We start from the raw sequence: 24,049 nt of genomic DNA on the forward strand, positions 1-24,049 counted from the left end.
GGTTCAAAGGGAAAATTAATTGTGTATACATATCCATGTATACATTCATATGCAAATGAGAGAGAAGGAGAGAGGGAAGGGGAGAGAAGGAGAGGGAGAGAGGATAAAACAGTGTAGTAAAACAGCAACACTGGGGAATCTGAGTGAAGATTCGAAAGAATTCTCTGTCAAATTACACCCAAATTAGGTCAAAATAAACATTTAAAAAATTAAACAAGAAACCCCCACATGAGCTGCACATTTGCTTCCTCAGCAGAGTGGGAAAAGAGAGTCACAGCAGGGGCCTACCACAGCAAACTCATCTCTGTCCAGGTGCCCGTCCTTGTCGATGTCACTGAGGTCCCAGACCTGCAAGGGAAGAGAGCAGCAAGGCTTAGCGGGGGGGGGGGGGGGGGGGGGCGCGGTACCAAGGGTTACTGCTGGGAGGAAGGGCCTGTGTGGCAGCACGCATGCCCACCAGAACTCAGATTTTGACTGCACACCAGGGTTAAGACAAGGCAATCAAAATGCATTTAAGAACCAGTCTGTAGGTTCTCTGAAAAACCATCATCCAATGAAGACTGTCAATTCCAAGATCCTTTCCACCATATTAACATTCATTTTCTCTAACAAATGATCATGATTGTAATCACGTCCACCCTGATTTTTAGATTCTTTGGTTTTGGTGCAGGTGTTGCTCTGAACACAAGCCCGCCTTCCCGCCCCCACTGGCTGACACACACACACACACACAGACACACACACATCTAGCCCCTGCCCCCATTCACGGCAGGGCCACGGGAATGCATTTGAGTAGGTCTGTGGGATCTTGTCTCCTCTCCCCTATCAGTGGATGGTGAGAAAGATCCCACAAAATATGCCAGGCCGACCTAGCATCCTGAAAGACAAGGCAGGCATGGATCAAAGGCTGTGTGCTGGGTTTTCTAAAGTACAACCAAGGCACTAGCTTCCTGACCCAAGTCAGCCCTCCAGGACCAGAAGCCTGTCTGACTTGGACAGTGCTGCACACGGCACCAGTGCCCAGAGCCAGGTAGAAGCCCAGGGTCCACCTGTGATGCTACATATGCTGGTACCTGCGCCCCCAATCAATCACTAGGATCTTCAGCCCAGGGATGTTTCTCACATGTGGACCCTCCTCTTCACCCCCTGCTGCTGTGTCCTTGGCTTGGGCCTCTCCAACACTCCACAGAGGCCAGAGCTTCCAGCTGGCCTCCCTGCCTCTAGTCCTGTACCCAGGGTAACCACAGGACCTGCTCTAGAATGCACTCTCACCCCACCTCACCCTGCTGACGGCATCAAGTCCCTGTGCACATGGAGACCACTGTGCCCTTAGCTGGTCCCTCAACCCCAGCCTAGTCTTGATCTCCACCTTGATCTCTAGGGACTTCAAATTGTTCGCAGTCCCCTCAAGCATACGGATGCCCTTTTAAAGGTGTCTGGCACTCGGCTGAGTGTTTTATGTCTTTGACCTCAATTTAAGAAGCAGAATCTCAGAAGAGTAATGTTCCCAAAAATATGGCACATACAGGCCTTCCTGACTCCACAGTCCTCCCCTGCCACAGCACCACTGATATTCGGGGCCAGATCATCTCTGTGGTGGGACATCCTGTGCATTATAGGATACTGAGAAGCAACCATGACCTCAACCTACCTGATATCAGTAACACCCAACCCAGGTGGGACAACCAAAAATGTCTCCAGGTACTGCTCAACATGCCCTGGGGGTAGAACCGCCTGGTGAGAATATCAGCCGTACTCAGCGTGCCTCTGCTCATGCTGTCTTGTGCCCGGCCTTCTCAACCCGTCATCTGCCACCTGTTCCTTCCCTCTAAAGGCTATAACCCAGGGGCACCTACTCTAGGCAGCCTTCCCTGCCTGCCCTGTACCCCTCTGCTCTGGCGGGTCAGGAACCTCCCCCTCTACCACTGTCCCCAGCAAGCAGAACCGTGATTATCAGGGAGGCAGTGGTTGTGGGGGGGGCGGGGAGCACCAGGGAAGAGTGCAGGCTCTGTGGACCACCAGGACCTCATTCCCTTCTCCATGCAACCCTGAGCGACTAACCAGCCACTCTGAAGGACCCCCATTTCCTCACATGGAAAATGGAAGTGACACCATTCATAACAAAGTAGTTGCAAGTACTTGGTGACTTCATTCCTGCAAAGCGCTAGAATAGGATCTAGCACATACTAAGCCCTCAACAAATACCAAGATCTTAACTATTACTTACTTATTTGATCTCCTGGACTGTATTTAATTTCATCCCCATTTTCCCAGTGCTCAGTACAAAGATGGCCCAGAGAAGACTCCGAAAAATGCTTCTGAATGACTAAATGGATGCATAATGCGTGGGTGCAGGGATGCACAGGTGAATAAGTGTGTGCACAGATGCAAGGATGGATGCCTGAGTGCATTGATGCATACCACAGATGGATGGATGCATGGACACAGATGCATGCATGGGTGTGAATGCACGCATGCATGGATGGGTGCGTGAATGTGGATGCATGCATGGATGGATGGGTGCATGGACATGGATGCATGCATGCATGAACGGGTGCACGTGTGGGTTGATGCTTGGAGGGAGGGAGAGACCGAGAGAGGAGTAGATGAGAAGTGACCCCTGTGGACAAGACCTGGAGCCAAGGTAGAAGATCTGCAGAACTCACCCTTCCTAGCCATAGCTCCCTTTCTAATAAAGCACACTCCACCTCTGTTGATCTCTTTGTCTTGTTCAGGATTTGGCTCTATAACATTATTACACCCAACTTTCAGGTATTTTGAAGAACTGTCACACTGTGCAGGAGCAGATCACCCCATCCTGCCTCATAAAGACCACTGGTGATCAGCGTGGGTCCCCATCATAGGCCTCCGTCTACACCACACCACAGCCAAAAAGAAGACAAAGGGATCTGTGAGATCCCCTTTCTTAGTGGCCTCATTTCAAAACAAAGTCCTATCTGGATCCTATCAAATGGGCCAGTATATGCAAAAGTGATATTCAAACAGGAAAATTATTAGGTGAATCCAAGTGGGTAGGAATTTGCACCCTTCCCCATGGTTCTACCAAATGTCATGAGTCAGACCCACAGGCGTGGCCTGGGGCAGCAGGGACCATGCTCCACCCTCCTGCTCTAGGTCTGCACCTGCCACAACAGCAATTCCATCCAGAGAGATGACAACATCCATCCCCTCTCGACCCAGAGCGGGAAACTCAGCACAGAGGTAGCCATGCAGAACTGGGCTTTGTGCACAGAGCAAACATGAGGGGCCATAACGCAAACCCATTAGAAGGAAAACAGTCTGGTTTAGAAACCTGTATCTAAAAAACTTGTATTTAATAGGAAGAAAACTGAGGCTTTTTTTTTTGTTAATAAAAATGGGGGGAATGCATAAAATTTTATCTAAACTTGCAGCAGAATTGAAAGTACCTTTACCTTAGGTTCATAGGCAGGAAAAAACAAAAATTAAAAATAGAAAAGAAATACAGACATATATGCCCATACTCTTCCCCTAGAAGCACAATGCAGAGGGGGAAATCACAGTCTGGGTTTGAGTCCCCAGCTCTGCCTGCCCCGAGCCCTGGGTAGTGAGTGCACTTCTCAGGCTGCTCCCCATGTGTGCTGGGGAGCCTCTGTGAGCTGCACCCTGTGAGGCCCCAAGCCAGCCCAACTGCAGCAATTGCTCCACCCATGTTGGCTCTCATGAAACCCAACACTGCATGGCTGTGCAGCAAGGCCTCGAAGTGTCCGTGGGGGGTGAGCATGGGGCTGACTGGATTCAGCAGCAGTGCCCGGTGTGAGAGAACCACTTACCCTACCCAGGACATCAAGAGGCAGCTTTGAGTTCATGAGGACTGGCTTGACTTTGTCTCCAGAAAGCAAACCACTGATGGGTAAGAGGCTTTCAAAAATTCCATCAAATTTTGCCTTTTCTTCTACCTAGTTGGAAAGAAACAGCCTGAGTGAAAAAGTGTGAGAGTCCAAAATGAGCCCTGGCCTGAAGCTGATTGAAAATGGGCAAGGACACAGCGCTGGGCTCACCTAAGAGTACAGGACTGTCCTACTGCACTTCCAGAGTGAACTCTAGCCAGAAGGATACAGCCCTCTGGTGACTATGGATCTGGTGGCCAAGATCAACAGGGGAGAGAGGAGCTGGGCTTCACTCTCTGCCACAGGGGATGCCTGGGAGACCAAGGTCATTCCTACCTACCTCCTAGCTCACTAGGATGAGAAAGATGAAAGAACGAAGAACTAAATCTGGATATCAATCCATAGAACTTAAACAACTAAAGAACCAAATATAAAAATAAACCAAAGATGTAAGTAACTAATTATCAAAATCAACTTTAAGCATAAGAAGTCCTCTGTGTCTGACAATAAAAAATAAATAAATAATAAAGCTCCTCAGGAACAGAGTGAAGGGCTGGGCAGGGTTTGCAATGCAGAATAGCAGCCTCTACCATTCTGAAATACAAAATGCGGGCAGCATGTAAAGGGAGCTGTCAGTGAGGAGGGTCTGGGCAGGGGCCTCCAGTCTGCCCTCCTATGGAAATAAAGCCTGTGGCAAGGGGAAGTGAGGATATGGCAAACCTCTCACCACTCTGACCACAAGCTGGAGCCACTGGGAGCCCTAGGAAAATACTCTCGACAAGTGTCCATCAATGGAACAATGGATAAACAAAATGGTCCATCCATACAATGGAACATTATTCAGCCATTAAAAGGAATAAAACACTGATGCACACTACAATATGGATGAACCATAAAAACATTACACAGAATGAAATAAGTCAGTTACAAAAAGATAAATGTTCTATGACTCCACTTACATGAGGTCCCTAAAGTACTCAGATTAATAGACAGAAAGTAGCATGGTGGGTGCCAAGGGCTGGGGGAGGGGGAATGGAAAGTTAGTGTTTAATGGGGACAGAGTTTTATTCTGCAAGATGAAAACGTTCTAGAGATGGACAGTGGTGATGGTTACACAACAACGTGAATGTGTCTAACACTACTGAACTATACACTTAAAAATGGTTAAGATGGACCTCTAGGACAACTTCAAACATACTAACATTCACATCATAAGGGTCCCAGAAGAAGAAGAGAGAGAGAAAGGGACAGTGAGCTTATTTCAAGAAATAGCTGAAAATTTCCATAACCTGGGGAAGAAAACAGATATCCAGGTCCAGGAAGCACAGAAAGTTCCAAATAAGATGAATCCAAAGAGGTCCACACCAAGGCATCATAATTAAAATGGCAAAAATTAAAGATAAAGAGAGAATCGTAAAAGCAACAACATAAAAGCAAGTCGTTACATACAAGCAAAGTCCCATAAAACTCTGCTGACTTTTCAGCAGAAATTTTACAGGCCAGAAGGAACAGGCACAATATACTCAAAGTGCTGAAAGAAAACACTTACAACTGAGAATACTCTCTACCCAGCAAGATTATCATTCAGATTTGAAGGATAAATAAAGAGTTTTACAGACAAGCAAAAGTAAGAGTTCAGCACCACTAAACAAGCCTTATGAGAAATGCTAGAGATTTCTCTAAGTGGAAAAGAAAAGGCCACAACTAGAAACAAGAAAATTATGAAAGGAAAAAAATCTCATTGGTAAAGGCAAACATACAGTAAAGGCAGGGATCAACCACTTATAAAGCTAGTAGGAAGGTTAAAAGACCAGCAGTAAAATCATCTATTTCTATAGTAAGTAGTTAAGAAAAACACAAAATAAGAAGATGCAAAATACGATGTCAAAAACAAAATGTGGTGAGGGGAAGTAAAAATGTACGATTGTTAGAATGCGTTCTAAATCTAAGAGAGCATCAACTTAAAATACTCACCTATGCATACGTTGTTATACATGAACCTCACGGTAACCACAAACCAAAAACCTATAATGGATCTACATAGACACAAAAGAGAAAAGCATCCAAACATAACACTAAAGAAAGTCACCAAATCACAAGGGAAAAGAGCAGAAGAAAAAAGGAACTCAGACTTCCCTGGTGGCGCAGTGGTTAAGAATCCGACTGCCAATGCAGGGGACATGGGTTTGAGCCCTGGTCCGGGAAAGATCCCACCCCACGGAGCAACTAAGCCCGTGCGCCACAACTACTGAGCCTGCGCTCTAGAGCCCATGAGCCACAACTACTGAGCCCGTGTGCCACAACTACTGAAGCCCACGTGCCTAAAGCCTGTGCTCCACAACAAGAGAAGCCACCACAACAAGAAGCCACCACAATGAGAAGCCCGTGCACCACAACGAAGAGTAGCCCCCGCTCGCCGCAACTAGAGAAAGCCCACATACAGCAAGGAAGACCCAACGCAGCCAAAAATGAATAAATAAATTTAATTTTAAAAAAATGGGAATAACACCACCAAGAATTAGAAAAGCATGCATTTAAAAAAAAGAAAAAAAGGAACAGCAACAATAAAACTACCAAAACGAACTGAAAACAATGAACAAAATGGCAATAAGTACATACCTATCAATGACTACTTTAAATGTAAATGGACTAAATGCTCCAATCAAAAAACATGGAGTGGCTGGATGGATAAAAAACAAGACCCATCTATATGCTGCCTTTAAGAGACTTCAGATCTAAAGACACATACAGACTGAAAGTGAGGGGTTGGAAAAAGATATTCCACACAAATGGAAATGAAAAGAAAGCTGGGGTAGCAATATTTACATCAGACAAAATAACTGTAAAACAAAGACTGTAACAAAAGACAAAGAAGGGCATTACATAATGATAAAGGGGTCAATCCAACAAGAAGATATAACAATTGTAAACATATATGCACCCAACATAGAAGCACCAAAATACCTAAAGCAAATATTAACATAAAGGGAAAAATTGACAGTAATACAATAATAATTGGGAATTTTAACACCCCACTTACATCAATAGATCATCTAAACAGAAAATCAATAAGGAAAGCATGGCCTTAAGTGATACATTAGATCAGATGAAATTATTAGATATATATAGAACATTCCATCCCAAAACAGCAAAATACACATTCAAGTGAACATCGGACATTCTCCAGGACAGATCACACACTACAGCACAAAGCAAGTCTCAATAAATTTAAGACTGGAATCATATCAGTCTTTCTGACCACAACAGTATGAGACTAGAAATCAACTACAGGAAAAAAACTGCAAAAAACACAAACACATGCATTCTAAACAATATGTTACTAAACAACCAATGGGTCACTGAAGACATCAAAGAGAAAATCAAAAAATACCTGGAGACAAATGAAAATGGAAACAAAGTGATCCAAATTCTGTGGTATACTATTGTAAATCAGCTATATTCCAGTAAAATTTAAATACTTTTTAAAAAATCTATGGTATACAGCAAAAGCAGTTCTAAGAGGGAGTTTATAGTGCTACAAGCCTACCTAAGGAAACAAGAAAAATCTCAAACAATCTAACCTTACACCAAAAGATACTAGAAAAAGAGAAACAAACAAAACCCAAAGTTAGTAGAAGGAAGGAAATAATAAAGATCAAAGCAGTAATAAATGAAAAAGAGACCAAAAAGACAATATAAAAGATCAATGAAAGAGCTGGTTCTTTGAAAAGATAAACAAAATTGATAAGCCTTTAGCCAGACTCATCAAGGAAAAAAAAAAAAAAAGGGTCTAAATAGATAAAATCAGAAATAAAACAGGAGAAATTATAATTGACACCGAAGAAATACAAAGGATAATAGGGGATTACTATGAACAATTATATGCCAACAAATTGGAAAACTTAGAAGACATGGATAAATTGCTAGAAATGTATACTCTCCCAAGACTGAATTAGGAAGAAATAGAAAATGTGAACAGACTGATTACCAGTAATGAAACTGAATTAGTAATTTTAAAAACTCCCAACAAAGTCCAGGAACCACACAAATTCTACAAAACATTTAAAGAAGAGTTAACACCTATCCTTCTCAAACTACTGCAAAAAATTTAAGAGGCAGGAAAGCTTCCAAACTCATTCTACAAGGTCAGCATCACCCTGATACCAAAACCAGACAAAGAAAATTACAGGCCAATATCACTGATGAATACAGATGCAAAAATCCTCAATAAAATATTAGCAAACCAAATTCAACAATACATACACCATGATCAAGTGGAATTTATTCCAGGGATGCAAGGATGGTTCAATATCAATAGCACAACATTAACAAATTGAAGAATAAAAATCATATGATCATCTCAATAGATACAGTAAAAGCTTTTGACAAAATTCAACATCCATTTGAGATAAAAACTCTCCAGAAATTGGGTAGAGAAGGAACATAATTCAACATAATAATGGCCATATATGATAAGTCCACAGCAAACATTATACTCAATGGTGAAAGGCTGAAAGCATTTCCTCTAAGATCAGGAACAAGACAAGAATGCCCCCACTCTTGCTACTTTTCTTCAATATAGTATTGGAAGTCCTAGATGCAGCAATCAGACAAGAAATAAAAGGAATCCAAATTGGAAAGGAAGAGGTAAAACTGTCCCTGTTTGCAGATGACATGATACTATACATAGAAAATCCTCAAGACACCACCAAAAAAATACTAGAGCTCATCAATGAATTTGTTGCAGGATGCAACATATACAGAATTCTGTTGCATTTCTGTACACTAACAACGAACTATCAGAAAGAGAAATTAAAGAAACAATCCCATTTACAGTTGCATCAAAAACTATAAAATATTGGGCTTCCCTGGTGGTGCAATGGTTGGGAGTCCGCCTGCCGATGCAGGGGACGCGGGTTCGTGCCCTGGTCCGGGAGGATCCCACATGCCGCGGAGCGGCTGGGCCCGTGAGCCATGGCTGCTGAGCCTGCGCATCCGGAGCCTGTGCTCCGCAGCGGGGGCCACAGCTGTGAGAGGCCCGCGTATCACAAAAAAAAAAAAAAAAAAAAAAAAAAAAAACTATAAAATATCTAAGAATAAATCTAACTAAGGAGGTAAAAGATCTATACTCAGAAAACTGCAAGACACTGATGAAAGAAACTGAAGACAACACAAACTGATGGAAAGATATATCGTGCTCATGGATTGGAAGAATGAATATTGTTAAAATGACCATACTACCCAAGGCAATCTACAGATTCAATGCAATCCCTATCAAAATACCAATGACATTTTTCAAAGGATGAGAACAAATAATTTTAAAATTTGTATTAAATACAAAGGACTCCAAATAGACAAAACAATCTTGAGAAAGAACAGAGCTGGAGGTATCAAGCTCCCTAACTGATGTTACAGAACTACAGTAATCAAAACAGTATAGTACTGGCACAAAAAACAGACACAAAGATCAATGGAACAGAACAGAGAGCCCAGAAATAAACCTATGCACTTATGGTCAGTTAATCTAAGACAAAGGAGACAAAAACAGACAATGGAGAAACGACAATGTCTTCAATAAGTGGTACTGGGAAAACTGGACAGCTGCATGTGAAAGAATGAAATTAGAACATTTTCTTACACCACATACAAAAATAAGCTCAAAATGGATTAAAGACCTAAATGTAAGACCAGAAACCAGAAAAATCCTAGAAGAAAACATAGGCAGAACACTCTTTGACATAAATCATACCAATATTTTTTTTGGATCTGTCTCCTAAAGCAAAGGAAACAAAAGCAAAAATAAAGAAATGGGACCTAATTAAACGTAAAAGCTTTTGCACGGCAAAGAAAACCACCAACAAAATGAAAAGGCAGCCTACTGAGTGGGAGAAAAGATTTACAAATGATTTCTCTGATAAGGGGTTAATATCTAAAAATATACAAAGAACTCATTCAACTCAATATCAAAAAACAACCTGATTAAAAAATGGGCAGAGGATCTGAACAGACATGTTTCCAAGGAAGACATACAGGGCTTCCCTGGTGGCACAGTGGTTAAGAATCCACCTGCCAATGCGGAAGACACAGGTTCGATCCCTGGCCGGGAAGATCCCACGTGCCGCAGAGCAACTAAGCCCGTGTGCCACAACTACTGAGGTTGCACTCTAGAGCCCATGCTCTGCAACAAGTGAAGCCACGACAATGAGAAGCCCGCACACCGTAACGAAGAGTAGCCCCTGCTTGCCTCACCTAGAGAAAGCCCATGTGCAGCAACGAAGACCCAACACAGCCAAAAATAAAAATAAATAATTTTTTTAAAAAAGATAGTGAACTCTATATTATGTGTATTTTACCACAGTTTAAAAAAAAAAGAGAAAAAACAAATCAGAGCACAAGGAGACACTGCGTACTCGAGTCACCATAAGCACTGAGAATCCCAACTCCCTGCATCCGCCTGGAGTATGGAACTCTCCCTGGATCTGTCAGACTCGCTGGCTCAGGCTTCAGGAAGCCCAGGAACTTCCACCACAGAAAAGAACATTAACACTTGTCATCGTTTCTCTGAATGGACTGCAAAGCTCTCTGCCCCACCACAGTGCCATTCCTGCCCCAACTCCCCTCTTCAAGGCCTCACAGGCTCCTGAGCCGCCAGCTCTTCTCGAGGCCTCAACACAGTTCCTGCCAGAAAGGGGCCGAAACGGTTCAAGGAATAATAAGATCCCTTTGGCACCATTTTCACAACAAAGCAGCTGCTTTTCAAAGTAGGCGCCGTGCAATTGGACTACAGAGAAAGAAATCCTTCGGCACTGCAGCAACATGCTTGATTGCTCACAAAGGCAACTTCCTGACCCCTCAGTCACCTGAGGCCTCTTCCTGCCCTGTCCCTGCACCCGACCTCTCCCATATAAACCCTTTCAAGGAGGGAACACACCAACCCCATAAAAAGGGACAAAAAAGCACTTGGGGCTGGGGGGTGGGTGAGGGGTGTCTATTTCATAGCAGGACTGCTATTAATGTCAGTATTTAAACCAGATAAAAGTGAGGAAATGTGACAACCCGCTCACAGTGAGTTGGGAGGAGGTCTTATTACTGGGAGACTGTCTCCAAGCCATACACAAGTTGCCTTCTGGAGTAAATTCCGCACTTATTAGGAGACACCACTCGTTTTTCTTTCTAGAAGCAGTAACACAGCTCTACAGCCACAACATCCTGTCTTAAAAAGAACACATTAAGTGTTGAGAGAAGCTTTTCAAAAAGCAATAGGAGCAAAACAGAAAGGAAAGAATTATAACGCATAAACTGGCTGGAAATAACGAAGAAAGCTACGAAGACATCCAGGAAGTCTTCATGCTTTAGAGTTCTCACAATTTCTCCTTCTATCCTGATTAACCAACCCAAGCAGCAAAACCACAGAACATGACCTAGAAATACGAGATTTCAACTGTAAACATTTCAGAGTCCAACATCTGAAACTTAGCTAACTGCCTTAGTAGGCAACACCCAATTATAGGAAAAGGGGATAGATAGCCTTTGCAAAGACTCTAATTTGGAAAAGTATTTTGTCCAACTTCTGTGGCATACTCACTCTGAAACAGAGTGGATGATACAATCGTCCTATGAAATGTTCTGAACGTCACAAATGGCTAAACGGCTGCATGTGAAAGACAGCCGAGGGGCGCCTTCCCCGGTCACTTACCCTCACAGCCCAATGGGCCTCTGCAGAAGGCGGCGTGACCATCAAAGGGCTGCTGGTGTCGTGCTGAGGAGAAAGAGGTACATTGCACTGTAGCTGGCACAGAATTCTACTACTGGAGGATGTGTTCACTATCAGGGTACACATTTCAAAGTGCTTTCAAAAAGGAGAAAAACCTCAAAAAGTTAAACACAGGATTACCATATAACTCAGCAATTCTACTCCTAGGTATAGACCCAAAAGAACTGAAAACAGGTGTGCAAACAATTCCTTGTGCATGAATTATTATGTCCACCAACAGACGAATGGATAAACAAAATGGGATAGACCGCACAATGCAATCTTATTCAGCAACGTAAAGGAATGAAGTACTGACACATGCTACAATGTGGATGAACCTTGAAAACGTTATGCTGAGTGAAAGCCAGCTGTATGACTCTATAAAATGTCCAGAACAGGCAAATGCATAGAGACAGAAAGCAGATTAGTGGCTGCCAAGGGTTGGGGGAGGGGGAAATAGGGAATGATTATTTAATGGGTGTAGAGTTTTCTTTTGGGGTGACGAAAATATTCTGACCAGTTAGAAGTGATGGTTACCACAATATTGTGAATGCACTAAATGTCACCCAATTGTTCATTTTTAAACAGTTAATTTTAGATTATGTAAATTTCCCTGCAATTAAAAGAAAATTAAAAAGAGGGAGAGAGAAAACATGGAGAGATAGATAAATAGATATTAGAAGAACGTGAACTTGAAGGATTTTGACACTTACAAACTTAGGCGGCGGCATGTTCAAATTCAGATTGCTCAAGGTAACTTCGTGGCCGCTCTGTGCACAGGCCACTAGTCTCAGTGCAACATAGAAACCCTGTAAATCCAAAAAAGGGGGAGGCGTAAACCCCACCCAGCTGGCAGCGGCAGTGGCAGAGCTGTCTGCAGCAGTGGGCTTTGGGGAAAGAGGGATTTCAGTTTACTTCAACAAGGAAGACCACATGTGAGCAAGTCACTTACAGTGTTGAGCAGAACTGGTCTCACCCTGGGAGCACTGTTTAAATGAATATGCTAAAATGGACTTAGCCCATTGCTTTCTGAACACCGTAAAATTTCAAATAAATGTATTTTCAAATAAATGTATTTTCAAAAATAATCTCAACATTTAGGAAATGCTAGACTGTAAAAGTAGCAGACTGCAGTTTAAGAGTCTAAAGGATGGTTCAAATATGCGTTGACTTTTAAAAAATGGTTTGAAATAGACACAGTTGTTTGGGAATTGACACTCGCGATTCCCTGGGATGCCCCTGGCCTCACTGAACAGAGCATCTCCCACTCACCCTCCCTACTCCCCAATGGCCTGACGTGGACTTCACTTCCCACATAAGGACAAAGGACCTGAACCAGGCCAGCAGGGCCCTTGGCTCCTCCTCGCCCTCCTCCTAACCCAGAACTGGCCATGCCACAGTCTTAGTGGACTCGTGTGGCATCACCTCGTTTTTTTTAAATTGATCAACGGGCCTAAGCACATGGACTCTTTTTAAAACTGTAAACACAATTATGGTTTTAAAAACTTCTTCAAAGAGATGAGCACTAGAGCAGCTTTTCTCAAGCTGATGTCTACAGAATGCCCGTGTAGAGTGTAGAGAAATGGGGACATTAGTAAGGTTAGAAGAACTGCATTAAGCAAAGTTAACAGGGCTCTCTTACACAAAGATCCTCAGAACCCTTAACACACAGATGTGTACTGTGAATCTCAAGCGAGGGAGGAAAAGCTAACGGTGCTTTCCCGACGGGTCGGATCACGGACAGTGAGACACCAGGAACAACATCCCTTGGAATATAGTTTGGGGAAAGACTGAACTAAATTAAAATATGACCATTTAAAAATCATAAGTACTATAACATTCCATTTATAGAACATTCTCAAAATGACAAAATTATGTCAGAGAAGGAACCAGTGGTTGCCAGGGGTCAGGGTGTGACTACCAATGGGCTACATGAGGGAGACTCTGGGGTCTGAGAATGTTCTGATCCTGACTGTTGTGATGGTTACGTGAATCTATGCAAGTGATGAAATTACATAGAACTATATACAACAGAAACAAAAACCACAAGAAAGTGCAGGTATCAATAAAACTGGTCAGCTCTGAGTCAGGCTTCTGAGCAGTGTGCTTTGGTGAGAGCTGGAAAATGATACACGGGAACTCACTGAACTATTTTTTGCAACTTCCATGAGAGTCTGAAGTTATTTCAAAATAAAACGTTTTGAAAACATTTCAACTGCTTGTAAGCACACAAAATATACCAGATACGCTAACCATGAAAGATGGCTCCAAGAGTTCAAAAGACCTTTATTTCAAAATGAAACCTTCCCATTTTAACAGTCTGATGTCCGCACTTATGACCAGTAATACTTGTCAGTGGAGACAACGAGGAAGGAAGTGGAGAGGTGACCCGGCCTGGGGGCTCTGGCCCAGCCCCTCCACTTGCTCTGTGTATACGGGTATATACCTGTTTGTCCAAGAACCCTTTACCTTCTGGGTCGGCCAAGTCCCATATCTGTGGAAACACAAAAATGCTCGTGAGTGCGACCGGCTGATCATTGACTGTTTAATCACAAAACAGGAGCCACCATCGCTACATGTGGGCCTTATGTATAGGCCACAGCAGCCACAGATTCAGAACAGGTGAATAGCTTTCACCCCTCCCTCCCCCCAGGGGCACACAGCGGTCAGTGGCAGAGCCCAGAGAACACCCAGGTACACCTGGCTCCAAGGCCAACATAAATCCACAGCTATCAAGATCCCAAGAGCACTCAGGCCTCTTGTCTGCTATGCAAGCAAAGGGTGGCAGTAGCCATCAGAGCACTTGGATCTACCAATTACAGACCCGAGAGGCTCACAAAGGCCAGCTCACTTCCAAGGGAAGTACAGACCGCATGAAGAGGGGTCTGCACAGGCCGGCCTTCACCTGCCGGGAGAGCCCTGAGGGCGGCCACAGAAATCGCTATCATTCATCACATACCTTCCCAAGGATAATGTCTGAGAGCCCAGACTTCTTTAGAAAAAGTGCAGCTTCACTCGCCCCAACTCGCCCTGTGTATGCTGGGTCTACCTGGAATTGGGGAGCAACACTTGAGACAAGGCTTCAGCAACAGAGCAGCAGGTAAAAGCATTACCCATGACACTGGCTGCTAGCTGATAATTTGGAAACAGAAAGGGATGAAAGGCCTTACTGGGCTGCAATTCACAGCTGTGGTTTCTGAGTCACTCACTCTAATTTCAATCCAAAAAGACACTAGTGAAAACTTACCTGCTTATAATAAGATTCATATAATGGATTTCCAGTGGGAATCTGTAAACAAAACCACAGATATTGGTCAAAGGTGGACACAAAACCCTTCCAAAAAAAAGTGTCCCTCAATTCTGTTATCACCAAAATACACAATAATGAAAATCAAAATTTATGCACTTTAAACGTCCTCTATACGTGGACTGTAGTTTATTTTCAGGGATAACACACTTACTTGATTTAGAAAAAGGAAATGTTAATGCTCTTAAATAATCCCGATTCCAACACAAACAACACAGTCGTTCAGGAAGGAGCAGCAGACCAGAGTCGTTTTCTATTCACTGACCGATGGGATTTCGGTGTGTCCAGGAGCTCAGAGGGAAAAGACACCCTTATCCTTTGAGATCGTTCTCTGGCTCCGGAACCAGAACAGGAGTTTCTGCACATCATCATGAATCACCAGTCACAGAAGCTTCAGACTGGTTTCCCTGCTCCAGGTCTCATCCCCACCCATCTCGTCCTCCACCAGCCGCCCACCCAAGGGCTGCGCAAAAACCACTGACCAGCCCCAGCCGCCAGGAGAGAGCTGGCCAGTGACTGCTCCCACAATGACAGGCAGGAAGTTCAAAATCCTCAGCTTGGCACCGAAGACACTCCATGTTCCAGACATTCCAGATTCCCCAAGATGTCGCTGTTCAGAGAAGGTAACCACCCAGTCTAGGATCAAGCGGCAAATTGAGGCCACGCCTGGATTCAGCCTGGTTGGCGGCCAAACCCTCACACATCCCACCGTGTCACGGTCTCTCTTCCCAACCTCAGCAAGCTGCCCGCCAGTGGGGAGGAGGGGATCTGCAGGAGTATGCCAGCAGGGGTAGGAATTCAGCAGCCACTAAGATGTTAGCTGTAAAGGCTTACACGTGTTGGTTTTTTACCTCATGAAGGGAAAAAAGCAGGACATGGCTAACTTGCCATTGATTTAGTGAGCAAGAAAAGTGAAGAAGACACCATTATGCTTAATCTTATGGAAGAACTGGTGTGTAAACAGGTGAAGAGAAGAATGCCAGGAAAAATGAGTACCAGATGAGAGGCGGGATGACAGTGTTTATTTTAAAAGTCTTTGAATGCTGTTGTGCAACTTTTCATAATGAATAAAACTGGGGGGGAGGCGGGTTCCCTTCAGTTACAATCGCTGATTTGAACCAGCCCAACACTTGCCCAACTGTGCTGTAAAAAGTCATTTCAGGTTAAAAATAATGCCCAGATTACGGTCAGCTCCTCTGGAGGATGCCAACACCTGCAAATGCAGAAAGAAGCGAAAGTACAAGAACACCAGCAAGAGAGAAGGAAAACAGAAGGAAAAGAGCAAAAAGATCTAAAAGGCAGCAGAGGAAAGTCAAAAAAAAAGAAAAACGGGAAAAGAAAGAGGGAAATCCTGAAAAGGCAGAAAAAGCTAAAAAGCTAGGCAGAACAATGTGAAAAAGCAAGAAAGGAGGGTAAAGGCCAATGGCTTGAGAAACAAAAGGCGACAACACCAATAAGAAGAAATGAGAGCTAAGTGGGGAATTCCCTGGTGGTCCAGTTGTTAGGACTGCGCTTTCACTGCCGTACTAAGATCCTGCAAGCCGCATGGTGCAGCCAAAAAAAAAAAAGAGCTAAATGTACAGCTACAGCAGCTCCCTGGAGGGAGGGTTCCTCCTGCCCTGGGCCCTTGTGTATACCGTCCTGGGGGAGGCTGTCGCCTTTAGCTTCTTATGACTTAGATGGCAATGTCCACCATCACACCCTGTTTGATCTCCAGGGTTTAAAACCCCACATGAACTCATACAACTCAATAGCAAAAAAACAAACAACCCAATTAAAAAATAGGCAGAGCATCTGAATAGACATTTTTCCAAAGAAGACATACAGATGGCCAACAGGTATGTGAAAAGATGCTCAACATCACTAATCATCAGGGAAATGCAAATCAAAACTACACTATCTCACCTCACACCTGTCAGAATGGCTAGCATCAAAAAGATAAGAAATAACAAAGTGTTGGAGAGGGCGTGGAGAAAAGGGAACCCTTGCACACTGTTGGTGGAAATGCAAATGGGTACAGCTGCTATGAAAACAGTATGGAGGTTCCTCAAAAAGTTAAAAACAGAACTACCATATGATTCAGCAATTTCACTTTTGGGTATTTATCCAAAGGAAATGAAAACACTAAGAAAAACAAACAAACAAACAAACAACAACTCCATGTTCACTGCAGCATTATTTTACAATAGCCAAGCATGAAAGCAACCTAAATATTTACTGATCGCTGGATGAACAGATAAAGAAAATGTGGTGTGTACACACACACACACTCATGCACACAGAGAAATATTATTCAGTCATTAAAAAGAAGGAAATCTTGTCATTTGTGACAATGTGAATGAACCCTGAAGACATTATGCTAAGTGAAATAAGTTAAACAGGGAAAGACAAATACTGGATGATCTCACTTATATGTGGAATCTAAAAAACAAAAACAAGAAACCAAACTCACAGATACAGAGAACAGATGGGTGGTTGCCAGAGATGGGAATAGGGGGTAGGTGAAATGGGTAAAGGTGGTCAAAAGGTGCAAACTTCCAGTTATAAAATAAGTAAGTCATGAGATATAATGTACAGCATGGTTAATATAGTCAATAATACTGTACTGTATACTGAAAGTTGCTAAGAGTAGATCTTAAAAGTTCTCATCACAAGAAAAGAGATTTTATAACTATATGGTGATGCATGTTAAGTACTGTGATCATTTCACAACGTGTATAAATAGCAAATCATTACATCGTGCACCTGAAACTAATATAATGTTATATGTCAACTATAACCTCAATTTAAAATAATTAACTAATTAAAATTAAAAAAGCTCTGCATGCTTTCAAAACACATCTCCCCGGAGAAGTAAGGCTGACAGAGGAAGCAAAGTCAGGCAGGCTGTCTGTCATCTATCAGTAAAGGTAACCGTGCTGGGTCTAGATAGCACATCCTGTGCCCTGGCTCATAGAAATGGAATGCAGAGACCCTAGGGACCCCCACCTTGACAAAGGTCCCCTTCCTGCCAGCAATCAGAGAGGCACGGGTCTGAAATGCATTTCCAGTGGGATTTTTTTTAAGATCTCATGGTAAGCAAGAGAGAGGTTTCCAAGCTACTACGATTCCAATGAAAAAAAGTTACGATATTTGGAGCATAGATGGTTAGTAACTGTCTCAAACTTCCCAAACGCTTCTGAACTAGATCCATAATTAGGAGGAACAAGACCCCAAATAGTCCAGAAAAGGCTCTGAAGCCCCAGGCCCAAAGCTTGGACCATCGATGCTAAAGGCTCATCCTATAGACAGTCTATGGCCAAGTGTTGATCCCAAATGACCTACAACTAACGGAAAACCACAGAATATGCCTCACCCATTCCTCTCTAAGTACAGGAATCAATTTGGGTAACCTGGGACAATGACAGCAGTGAAAGGTTCTGATTTAATTACACATACCTCAGGCACTACATAAGCAGAAGGGGGAGTAAAGGGAGAACACCAACAGATCTAATGGCACTTCCTCTTACCACACTACTTCCTCCTGGCGACAGCGGAGTCACACCTGCAAGCTGCCCAATACACCGTTGCAACAGAGCTGAGGATGAATGCTGCTAAGGCCTCGAGTCCCCAAGTGACGGGCAGAGACCTTGGACACAAACAGCTTGTTGGTGCAGGCAGCCGCTCTGCTGGGACAGAGCCCTCTGAGAGCTGAGAGTGGGCACCAGAGCTGCCCACCTCTGCCTAACCCCAAAGCGAGCCCAGGGGCAAAGGTAGAAAGAGGACAGGCCAGGGGACAAGGCCTTCAGTGTAAGGGCTGCAGACAGCTCTGAGATGGCTTCAAGAACGGACGGAGCCGGCCCAGGAGGGTGTTCTTCTCCACCAGCCCACTGTGCTAAGACGCCATCTTTGACTCTGAATTATTCATTGAAGTTCAATATAACTTTCAATGTGATCTTTCAGTTGATCTCCTAAAATACTAAGAAAACTTCCTGTGGCCTCTTCGCTCTAACCTCCACCCCAGAGGCAACCTACAAATGGGGAGACTGGGAGGGCAGCACATCAGGGAACAAGTTCACATCCTTCTGCTGGGAGGCCTTTAAACTCCACAGTTGATGCAAGTGTGCACAATTTTAATGCTGGAGAAAACCAGCTTGAGGTGAGGAACATAGCAGTACTACTTTGGAGGGGAAACCCTAAGGACTGGGGTTCTGGCCACACCTAACCCTCTCAGGATTGAGTCCATCCAGCTCTCTGATTCCTGCTTTCATCCTCCATGGGCAGAAGCTCTTATGCAAAACAAAGCAATGATCGCTGGCCTTGCTTGTTTCAAAATGACATTTGTAAAGCAAATTAATTTTCAATTTAAAACTTTTAGAAAAGTATAATTCCTTGTTCTGATAAATAGTGGATCACATTTACTGAGCCTCACTATTTTCTATCCTGTACCTCATTTAATTGTCCCAAACAATGCTATGGGCAGGTACTACTGTTCGTCCCAATTTATGGGTGAGGAGACTGAGGTTACCTTGCTCAGGGTCACACAGCCAAGGAGTGACGGAGCCAGAGGAGACCCAGGCCATGTGGCACTAACCTACTCTGCACCCTGCAAAAACAGCCCAGGCATGACAGAGCCAGACACAGGGCCACTGCACAGCCTCCCGTGCATGCTCACCTAAGAAAAGGCAAAACACGTGATTATGTCATGGTACATTTTATTCAACAGACATGGTCAAAGTGCAAGACTTGACTTAAGCATATGAACTAACTTGAAAACCAGCACAGCCTGCCATTTCCTCAGGAAAACTGAGACCCCATAACGGCTGTGTTTTTCAAAGCTGTTGCCAAGTTTTGCAGGAAGTTAGGCACTTTACACCAAAAGACATCCCTGTCTGAGTTCCTCCTTGGAAAGCAAGATGCTGACTCAAAAACAAGGCTAGAGAAGTGCTCACTTGATAATCCCTGCATTTCACCTTCCACTTAGAGATAGTTCCCCTCACTATTTGCACAACCATTACCTTGGCGGTGCGCACAGCCCTCCAGGCAGGCCGGACCACATTCTGCAGGTAAGGAAACCGGGACATAACTCAGTAGCACTCAAAGAGCATCAGCAAACACTGGGGCATCCTGAACCTCCCTGAAACTGACAGCTCACTCCAACTGCCAGATGAGAAGTTTCTAAGCCAGAGCTAAGGTGAACACTGCCAAGAGAACTGAGACATGAGAAAGAGCTTTCATAAATCCTGAAGAAAAAGACACCCCAATTTAAAAATGAGCGAAGGATAAGAAAAAGGTGATTCGGAAAGAAGAGATGCAGCAAAGTTAGGGGAGATGTTCAATTTAGGTACAGCAAAATAGAATGAAATACCAGTTGTTTGCTATCAGGTTGGCAAAGTCAAAGAGAGGTGCCATGCAGGGTTGGCAAAGCTGGAAACACATCTTGGGCCCTGCCAGTGGGAAAATAAACTGAGTGGAATGGCCTTCTGGAGGGCAATGCAACAGCATGTGATAAGCAGGCTTAACGTGATTCTTTGTTGATACAGATAAGATTACTCTAAAATTTATACAGAAAGGCAAAGGAGTTAAAACAATGTTGAAAAAGAATAAAGTGGGAGGAATCAGTCTACTCAATTCCAAGGCTTGCTATAAAACTACAGTAATTACGACAGTGTAGCACTGACGGAGGGAAAGACACGTAGAACCATGGAACAGAACAGTGAGCCCAGGAAGAAACCCACACAGATGCTCCCAGTTGACTTCTGACAAAGGTGCAAAAGCCACTCAGGAGCAAAGAGGCCTGTTCCACAAATGGTGCTGGAGCAACTAGCCATCCAGAGGAAGAGAATGAGCCTGGAGACCTAAGTCTCACACTTTTTACAAAATTAATTCCAAGTGGATCATGGACGTAAATGTAAAACTATAAAACTTTTAGGAAAAAACAGGAGAAAGGGGCTTCCCTGGTGGTGCAGTGGTTGAGAATCTGCCTGCTAATGCAGGGGACACGGGTTCGAGCCCTGGTCTGGGAGGATCCCACATGCCGCAGAGCAACTGGGCCTGTGAGCCACAACTACTGAGCCCGCGCGTCTGGAGCCTGTGCCCTGCAACAAGAGAGGCCGCGATAGTGAGAGGCCCGCGCACCGCGATGAAGAGTGGCCCCAGGGCTTCCCTGGTGGCGCAGTGGTTGAGAGTCTGCCTGCCGATGCAGGGGACATGGGTTTGTGCCCCGGTCCAGGAAGATCCCACATGCCACGGAGCGGCTGGGCCCGTGAGCCATGGCCGCTGAGCCTGAGCGTCTGGAGCCTGTGCTCCGCAACAGGAGAGGCCACAACAGTGAGAGGCCCGCGTACCGCAAAAAAAAAAAAAAAAAAAAAAAAAAAAAGAAGAGTGGCCCCTGCTTGCCACAACTAGAGAAAGCCCTCGCACAGAAATGAAGACTCAACACAGCAAAAATAAATTAATTAATTAATATTAAAAAAACAGAGGAGAAAATATTCAGGATCAGGGGCTGGGCAAAGAGTTCAGACTTGCCACCAAAAACCTGATTCATAAGGAAAAAAAATTGATAAACTGGACCTCATCAAAATTTTAAATGTTTGATCTACGAAAGACCCTGATAAGAGGATGCAGAGACAAGCTAAAGATCAGAAGCAAATACAGCTGACCCTTGAACAATGTGGGGGTTAGGGGTGCCCACCCACCACACAGTCAAAAATCCGAGTGTAACTTATAGTCAGCCCTCCATATACAGTTCCTCTGTACCTGCAGTTCCACATCTATGGAGTCAACCAACCTCAGATCAAGTAGTACTGTAGTACACATTTACTGAAAAATAAAAAAATTTTTTTAAATAAAGAAATAAGAAAAGAAAAAATTCACATATAAGTGGACCTGCACAGTTCAAACCTGTGTTGTTCAAATGTCAACTGTATTTGCCAATCACATAGCCAACAAAGGACTAGTATCTGCAATACATAAAGAACTCTCAAAACTCAACAACAAAAAAGGAAACAATCCAATGAGAATATGAGCATAAGACATGATGGAACAATTCACCAAAGAGGATATACAGATGGCAAATAAACACATGAAAAGATGGCCAGCATATCGTTAGCTAGGAAATGTAAATTAAAAACCACTGTGACAGGGAACTATATTCAATATACTGTAATAACCGATAATGGAAAAGAACCTGAAAAGTTACACATATAACGGAATCATTTTGCTGTACACCTGAAACTAACATATTATAAATCAACTATACTTCAATTAAAAAAAACTGTCTTGAAAAACCACAGTGAGAGGCCACCACACACCTACTGGAATGGCTAAAACAAGAAATAGTGACACCGGGACTTCCCTGGTGGCACAGTGGTTAAGAGTCCACTTGCCAATGCAGGAGACATGGGTTCAAGCTCTGGTCCAGGAAGATTCCACATGCCGCGGAGCAACTAAGCCCGTGCACCACAACTACTGAGCCCACATGCCACAACTACTGAAGCCCGTGCACCTAGAGCCCATGCTCCACAACAAGAGAAGCCATTGCAATGAGAAGCCCACACACTGCAACAAAGAATAGCCCCTGCTCACCGCAACTAGAGAAAGCCCGCGTGCAGCAACAAAGACCCAACACCCAAAGCAGCCAAAAAAAAAAGAATCCACCTGCCAAGGCAGGGGACACAGGTTCGAGTCCTGGTCCAGGAAGATCCCACATGCCACGGAGCAACTAAGCCCGTGCACCACAACTACTGAGCCTGAGCTCTAGAGCCCGCGAGCCACAACTACTGAAGCCTGCATGCCTAGAGCCCGTGCTCCACAGCAAGAGAAGCCACCGCAATGAGAAGCCCATGCACCACAACGAAGAGTAGCTCCCGCTTGCAGCAACTGGAGAAAGCCTGTGCACAGCAATGAAGACCCAACGCGGCCAAAAATAAGAATAAATAAATAAATAAATTTATTTTAAAAAAAAAGAATTGGTGACACTGGTAAGCATGCAGAGAAACTGGATCACTCATATGGAGCTTGTGGGAATGTAAAAAGTTACAACTACTCTGGAAAACAGCTTGGCAGCTATTAAAAAAAAAAAACTAAACTAAACATGCAACTATCACAGGACCCAGCAACTGTCCTGGGCATTCGTCCAGAGAAATGAAGACTTAAGATCACAGAACATCCTGTACTCAAATGTTTAGTGCAGCTTTATTCATAATCGCCCAAAACTGAAGCACGCCAGATCTCCTTCAATGGGTAACTGCTTCAATGAACCGTGGTCCCACAGCACCATGGAATACTACTTGGCTATGAAAAGGAATCAACTACGGATATACACAACAACCCAGGAGAATCTCCAGAGGATTATACTGAGTGAAAAAGGCCAATCTCCAAAGGTTACATACTGTATGATTCCACTGTACATTATTAAAATGCTGAAATTATACAAATGAACAGATTAGTGGTTGCCAAGGATCAGAAAGGAATGAGATGGGAGGGAAGTGGGTGTGGCTGTAAAAGGGCAACCAGAGAGATCCCTGTGGGGATGGAACTGTTCTGCATCTGACTGTAGCAATGTCAGTGTTTTGGTTAGGATGGTGTCCTACAGATTTGCAAAATATTACCACTGGAGAAAACCAGATAAAGAATACACAGGATCTCTCTGCATCATTGTTTTTTAACAATTGCATGTGAACCTACAATTACCTCAAAATTTTAAAAATTAAAAAAAAAAAAAGACTCAGGAGATCTCACAACCAACGCAAGGTGACATTTTTAGATAATCAGGGAAATTTGAATATGGACTGGGTATCAGATTATTATTAATTAAGTTGTGGTATGGCACTGTGGTAATGTAAAAGAAAACAGTCTCAGCTACTAGAAGTGCATATTGAAATATGATTTCTAAGATGAGAAACACTTGGGTAAAGACATTTGCAAAACGTTGGCATCTGTTGTGAACGGGTGGTGAGTACATAGGAGTTATTAAACTCTTCCCTCTACTTTTAGTGCGCTTAAAATTTGACATAATTAAAGACGAACATTTGTTGTGTTTCTGCTCTGGCAAGGATTTTAATGGTACAAGCTGCTTCAGGTTTAAGTGCGATAAATGAAAAGTAGCTTTATCACTGGCAGGATCGTGCTTTTGTCAAA

General features: G+C 43.6%; 1 protein-coding gene across 21 annotated transcripts in view; it reads right to left on the reverse strand.

The window, feature by feature from the left end:
- The window catches only part of EPS15L1 (epidermal growth factor receptor pathway substrate 15 like 1), a 100,012-nt gene that overhangs the window by 63,507 nt on the left and 12,456 nt on the right, over positions 1–24,049 (reverse strand). For 6 of the 21 annotated variants that reach the window (XR_016391467.1, XR_016391468.1, XR_016391469.1 and 3 more), the window contains exons 1-8: positions 15,412–21,228; positions 14,870–14,911; positions 14,582–14,671; positions 14,069–14,116; positions 12,336–12,431; positions 11,566–11,628; positions 3,813–3,938; positions 289–348 (exon numbers count right to left, since the gene is read on the reverse strand). Coding sequence is in view for 18 of the 21 variants with exons in the window: in XM_022558743.2 (XP_022414451.1) it covers positions 289–348; positions 3,813–3,938; positions 11,566–11,628; positions 12,336–12,431; positions 14,069–14,116; positions 14,582–14,671; positions 14,870–14,911; positions 15,412–15,507 (621 nt within the window). In the remaining 3 variants the exon portion in view is untranslated. Of the gene's footprint in view, positions 1–288; positions 349–3,812; positions 3,939–11,565; positions 11,629–12,335; positions 12,432–14,068; positions 14,117–14,581; positions 14,672–14,869; positions 14,912–15,411; positions 21,236–24,049 lie in introns of those variants that run through there. The other 15 variants (XM_022558738.3, XM_022558730.2, XM_089905229.1 and 12 more) reach the window with 12 other exon arrangements.

This window comes from Delphinapterus leucas, unplaced genomic scaffold, assembly GCF_059928025.1.
Source record: "Delphinapterus leucas isolate spDelLeu-1000000601 "Yukka" unplaced genomic scaffold, BTC_Dleu_Yukka2 spDelLeu_asBTCV2_sq25, whole genome shotgun sequence".
Classification (NCBI taxonomy): domain Eukaryota; kingdom Metazoa; phylum Chordata; class Mammalia; order Artiodactyla; family Monodontidae; genus Delphinapterus; species Delphinapterus leucas.